The sequence below is a fragment of the Gekko japonicus genome, unplaced genomic scaffold (genome assembly GCF_001447785.1).
Source record: "Gekko japonicus isolate JY-2015 unplaced genomic scaffold, Gekko_japonicus_V1.1 scaffold2827, whole genome shotgun sequence".
NCBI classification, from domain to species: domain Eukaryota; kingdom Metazoa; phylum Chordata; class Lepidosauria; order Squamata; family Gekkonidae; genus Gekko; species Gekko japonicus.
In genome coordinates this window covers 5,298-10,294 of record NW_015163172.1, presented here as the reverse complement: position 1 = coordinate 10,294, position 4,997 = coordinate 5,298, and the positions used below count along the sequence as shown (strand labels likewise).

At 53.6% G+C, this 4,997-nt stretch overlaps 1 protein-coding gene across 1 annotated transcript in view; it reads left to right on the top strand.

The window, feature by feature from the left end:
• Positions 1 to 4,997, top strand: part of LOC107106882 (calpain-15-like) — a gene marked incomplete at its 3' end in the record, with an annotated part of 33,716 nt that overhangs the window by 24,428 nt on the left and 4,291 nt on the right. The window contains 2 exon segments of the mRNA XM_015407097.1: positions 1,704 to 1,829; positions 4,146 to 4,298. Coding sequence (XP_015262583.1) covers positions 1,704 to 1,829; positions 4,146 to 4,298 — 279 coding nt within the window.

Here is a 4,997-nt window from a genome sequence, read left to right as displayed (position 1 = left end):
CAGTGTTGGATCAGGCCAATGGCCCCTCCAGTCCAACACTCTGTGTCACACAGTGGCCAAAAGTACCAGGTGCCATCAGGAGGTCCAGCAGTGGGGCCAGGACATTAGAAGCCCTCCCACTGTTGACCCCCCCCCAAGTACCAAGAAGACAGAGCATCCCTTGCCCCAGAGTCCCTATCTATACCTTGTGGCTAATAGCCACTGATGGACTTTTTGTATTGTGAATCTTCCGATTACGAATTCTGCAGTTGTGTTCTCCCCTAAAAGTCAGGGTAGGCTTGCGAAAAGCGGTTAAAGAGCATACTAAACGTGAAAGCGTCGCCCTCACCCTAAGCTTCCCGTGTTCCAAGAATAAATTGAAGATTCTTCATTGGGTTTTATGCAGTGACCTTACATTTCGGTGGTCTGAGGAGGAGGGGAGCTGGAACATGTGGTAGAGCCTTGCAGACTGTAGCCCATGAACTGCCTGAACACCGTGGATTGCTTTATGAAAAGTACCTTTAATAAAGCTGGGTATCGTTTGCCCCCCCCCCCAAAATTCTCCCACGGTATTCATAATTTTGTAAGCCTTGACTATGGCTCGCCCCTTAATTTTTTCCTCCCCTCCCCCGAATTTAAAAATCCCCCAGTACCATGCCCTTTACTTGTAAGGAAAGCCATACAACTGCCTGCCCTGTCCACAGCATACGGTGGGAATAGTAGAGCAAAATTGGTAAGGGTTGTCCACACGAGAAGGAGCCGTTTGCCGGGATCCTAATTCCCGTGTCCGTCTTCTTCCCACGCTTGTGATTTGGCAGAAAAGTGAAAGGACGCATTGCAGGTGGGGTGCAGAGATAGCAGGCCTGCTTTGCTTCTAATGCCCCTTGGAAGCAGGACCTCCTCTGTCTCCTCTCCGCAACTGTTCCTGTGCATCCTGGCGACAGTCACTGTGGGCACGACATAAAATTAGGGCTAAGAAACACACACACACACACCCAGCGATTCCCGCTTTTGCAGTCTGTCCACTCGGTGTCACATTCCAGGAAGTGGGGTGGGGCGGAGCCTCTAATCGGTCAGAGTCTGGACCAGGGCTCCCTCTAAGCTGTGGAGTCTTGTGAGCAAAAATTCTGCTCTGTGAGCTGCTGGCATTAAAGCTGTGAGCAGGCGATTTTGGCTGCTGCATCAATTAGTGTGCTCTCAAGCCCTCCTTCCTGAGCAGAGACAAAAATGTGTGAGCCAAAGGCTAAGAAACGGTGAGCTGGCTCACACTAACTCAGCTTAGAGGGATACACTGCGTCCCTCTAAGCTGTGGAGTCTTGTGAGCAAAAATTCTACTTTGTGAGCCACTGGCATTAAAGTTGTGAGCCAGTTTGCTCTGGAGTCATCCTTCCTGAGCTAAGGCAAAAATGTGTGAGCCGGAGGCTAAAAAACGATGAGCTCGCTCACACCGACTCAGCTTAGAGGGAACACCAACCTTTTCCCTTGTGCTTTTATCGTCCAAATGGTCCCGACAGAGCCAGACAGGAAACGTTTCAAACCAATGAAACAGCCCCCCCTGCCAGTTCCCTTCAGTGGTCTGCTGCTGTGGTACAAGTCTTTGTGTTCACTCTCTTTGTCTCTGCTTGTCTCTCTTTGCGTGTGTGTGTGTTTGTGTGTGTCTCTCTCTCTGTCTCCCCGCCTCCCTCTCTCCCTCCCTCGCCCCCGCCCATACACACACGTTCCAGTTTTCTGATGGGCGCCTCTTGCGGAGGGGGCAACATGAAGGTGGACGACGCAGCCTACGAGAGCATGGGCCTTCGCCCCCGGCACGCATACTCCATATTGGACGTGCGAGACGTGCAAGGATGCAGGTGAGGAAAGGTGTCACACGTTGGAAGTGTGCCAAGAAATGGCGTTCAGGTCAGCATGACAGAAGACAGATTCCGGTGGGGTGGCCGTCAATGTTCCCTCTAAGCCGTGGAGTCTTGTGAGCAAAAATTCTACTTTGTGAGCCACCGGCGTTAAAGTTGTGAGCGAGATATTTGACTGCTGCCTAAATTAGTTTGCTCTGGAGCCCCATCCTTCCTGAGCTCAGACAAAAATGTGTGAGCCGGAGGCTAAAAAACTGTGAGCTGGCTCACACTAGCTCAGCTTAGAGGGAACACTGGTAGCCGTGTTGGTCTGAAGCAGAAGGACAGAGTTTGAGTCGAGGGGCCCCTGTGAGACCCACAGTTTTATTCAAGGTATGAGCTTTCATGTGCTTCCTCAGATACGGTGGAACAGAACACGAGTGGTTGAGGAGGCTCTGTTCCATTGTACCTGATGAAGTGTGCTCGCGCAAGAAAGATTATACCATGAATAAAACTTTGTGGGTTTTAAAGGTGCCACTGGACTCAAATAATGTAGAACAGTTAGATTTGAGTCCGATAGCACCTTGGAGGAGGAGAAGAAGGAGAAGAGTTGGATTTCTACCCCGCCCTTCACTCGGAGTCTCAGAGTGGCTTGCAAACTCCTTTCCCTTCCTCTTCCCACAACAGGCACCCTGTGAGCAATGCTCCCTCTAAGCCATGGAGTCTTGTGAGCAAAAGTTCTACTTTGTGAGCTGCTGGCATTAAAGTTGCGAGCGAGCGATTTGGGTACTGCATAAAGTAGTTTGCTCTGGAGCCACCCTTCCTGAGCGAAGACAAAAATGTGTGAGCCGGAGGCTAAAAAAACTGTGAGCTAGCTCACACTAACTCAGCTTAGAGGGAACACTGCCTGTGAGGGAGGTGGGGCAGGGGGAGCAATTTCGAGAACTGCTCCCGAGAGAACAGCTCTGAGAGGACTTGTGACTGACCCTAGGTCACCCAGATGGCTGCATGTGGAAGAGGAGTGGGGAATCAAACCAGGTTCTCCCAGATTAGAGTCCGCTGCTCTCAGCCACAACACCAAACTGGCATATGAGCTTTGAGGGTATGAACTTCCAAGAGTCAAAGCTCCCTTCATCAGATATGAGTAGGAACAGACCTCTCTGAGTCTTTGCATCCCAGTCAGAAGGTGGGAGGGGTGTTGCACAGAATGCTTGTCAAAGATGCGAAGTTACCAGTGCACAGTCTAATCATCTTGATTAGAGCAGGGGACAGTCCTTGGGGACAGAAGATTAACATCGGTAGTGACATAAGAATCTTACATCCCTCTTCAGCCTGGGGGGTGGGGGTGTCCATTGTTCTAAGCTGTGAGCGAACTCAGGTTGGAGCTTACAGTGCTCTTTAGCAGGGGCGTAGCCAGGAAATTGCGGGTGGTGGGGCACTGGGAATGCAGGGGGGGGGGAGATGTTCCATCGTCAGGCAAAGAAGACCAAGGGTCTTTCCTTACCTGCCAGCCACACTCGTTTGCCTTGGCCGCTACAAGAGAAGGAATGCCGCCAGTGTGATTAATACTCAGCAAGTATATGCTCCGTGCTACAGTAGAGGCAGGCCTCGCCCACCCACTACTGTAGAAGAAGAGAGAAGAGATTGGATTCATACCCCGTGGCCCTTCACTACCCAAAGGTGTCTCAGAGCGGCTCACAAACTCCTTTCCCTTCCCCTCCCCACAACAGACAGACACCCTGTGAGGTCGGTGGGGCTGAGAGAGCTCTGAGAGAAACAGCTCTTTTTCAAGGACAGCTCTGAGAGAACCTATGACTGACCCAAGGCCATCCAGCCAGGTGCAAGTGGAGGAGTGGGGAATCAAACCCGGTTCTCCCAGATCAGAGTCCGCACACTCAACCACTAAACAAAACTGGCTCTGTAGCAGAGAGTGCATACTTGCCGAGTATTCGCTGCACCGGCCAGCTGGCTCTCCTTCTCCTGTAGCGGCAGAAGCGAATGAGCCAGGCAAGCGGGCAGGGGCAGCAGGAGTTGTGGGGCATGAATGAGGGGGCAGTGCCCCTAAATGCCCCACCGCCTCTTACAGATCTCCGTTCCTACTTGAATCTGACCGACGGAGCTTTAACTCTGGAAAGCTCCCGGACTCGGATAGGGCTGTTCCCCTGCAGGCCGACGTGGCTACCCTCCGGAACCACGATAGAACATGGATGGCTCTGACGCTCGTGTGAGCCACGTCAGGCGGAGTCTGCCTTGGGTGATGCCGTTTCCGTCTGGGTCTCTCTGGGGCCAGATTCAGTACGGGGGGTTCCCATTGCCGCCTTCTTTCCACCCTCCCAGGCTGCTGCGACTCCGCAACCCCTGGGGCCGTTTTTCCTGGAACGGCAGCTGGTCTGACGAGTGGCCCCACTGGCCCGCGCACCTGCGGCATGAGCTGATGCCCCACGGGAGCAGCGAGGGGGTCTTCTGGATGGAGTACAGCGACTTTATCAGGTATCCCCGCGCGCGCGCCCTGGTGTCTCCAGCCCTCCGGGTTTGCCTCCCTTGGAAATCCTCATTGGTCTGCTTCGTAACTCAAGTAGCAGGTAGATACGGGGGGGGACAGACACGGACACACACCTACTTCTTTACACTGAGAGGGTGTAGTGATGGCCACAGGAATAAACAGCTTTAAAGGGGGATGAGTTAGATTCTTCGAGGATAGTTCTGTCTACTAGCCATGGTGACGGAGGGGAACCTCCACATTCAGAGGCACTGAACCTCTGAGTCCCTGAGCCAGGAGGCAACATCAGGGGAAGGCCTCGGCCTCTATGCCGACCAGAGGAACCAGTTGGCCACTGTGAGTCAGGGTGCTGGACTAGATGGACCATTTGTCTGATCTAGCAGGGATGTTCTTAGGTTCTTAGGAAGGCCTGGGCCTCTCTGCCCTGTTGTTGGCCCTCCAGAGGGACTGGCTGGCCCTTGTGTGAGACGGGAGGCTGGACTGGAGGGACCCTCCCTGGTCTGACCCAGCAGGGCTCTTCTGAGGTTCTTCTCAGGGGAAGGCCTGGGCCTCTCTGCCCTGTTGTTGGCCCTCCAGAGGAACTGGTTGGCCCCTGTGTGAGACGGGAGGCTGGACTGGATGGACCCTCCCTGGTCTGACCCAGCAGGGCTCTTCTTAGGTTCTTCTCAGGGGAAGGCCTCGGCCTCTCT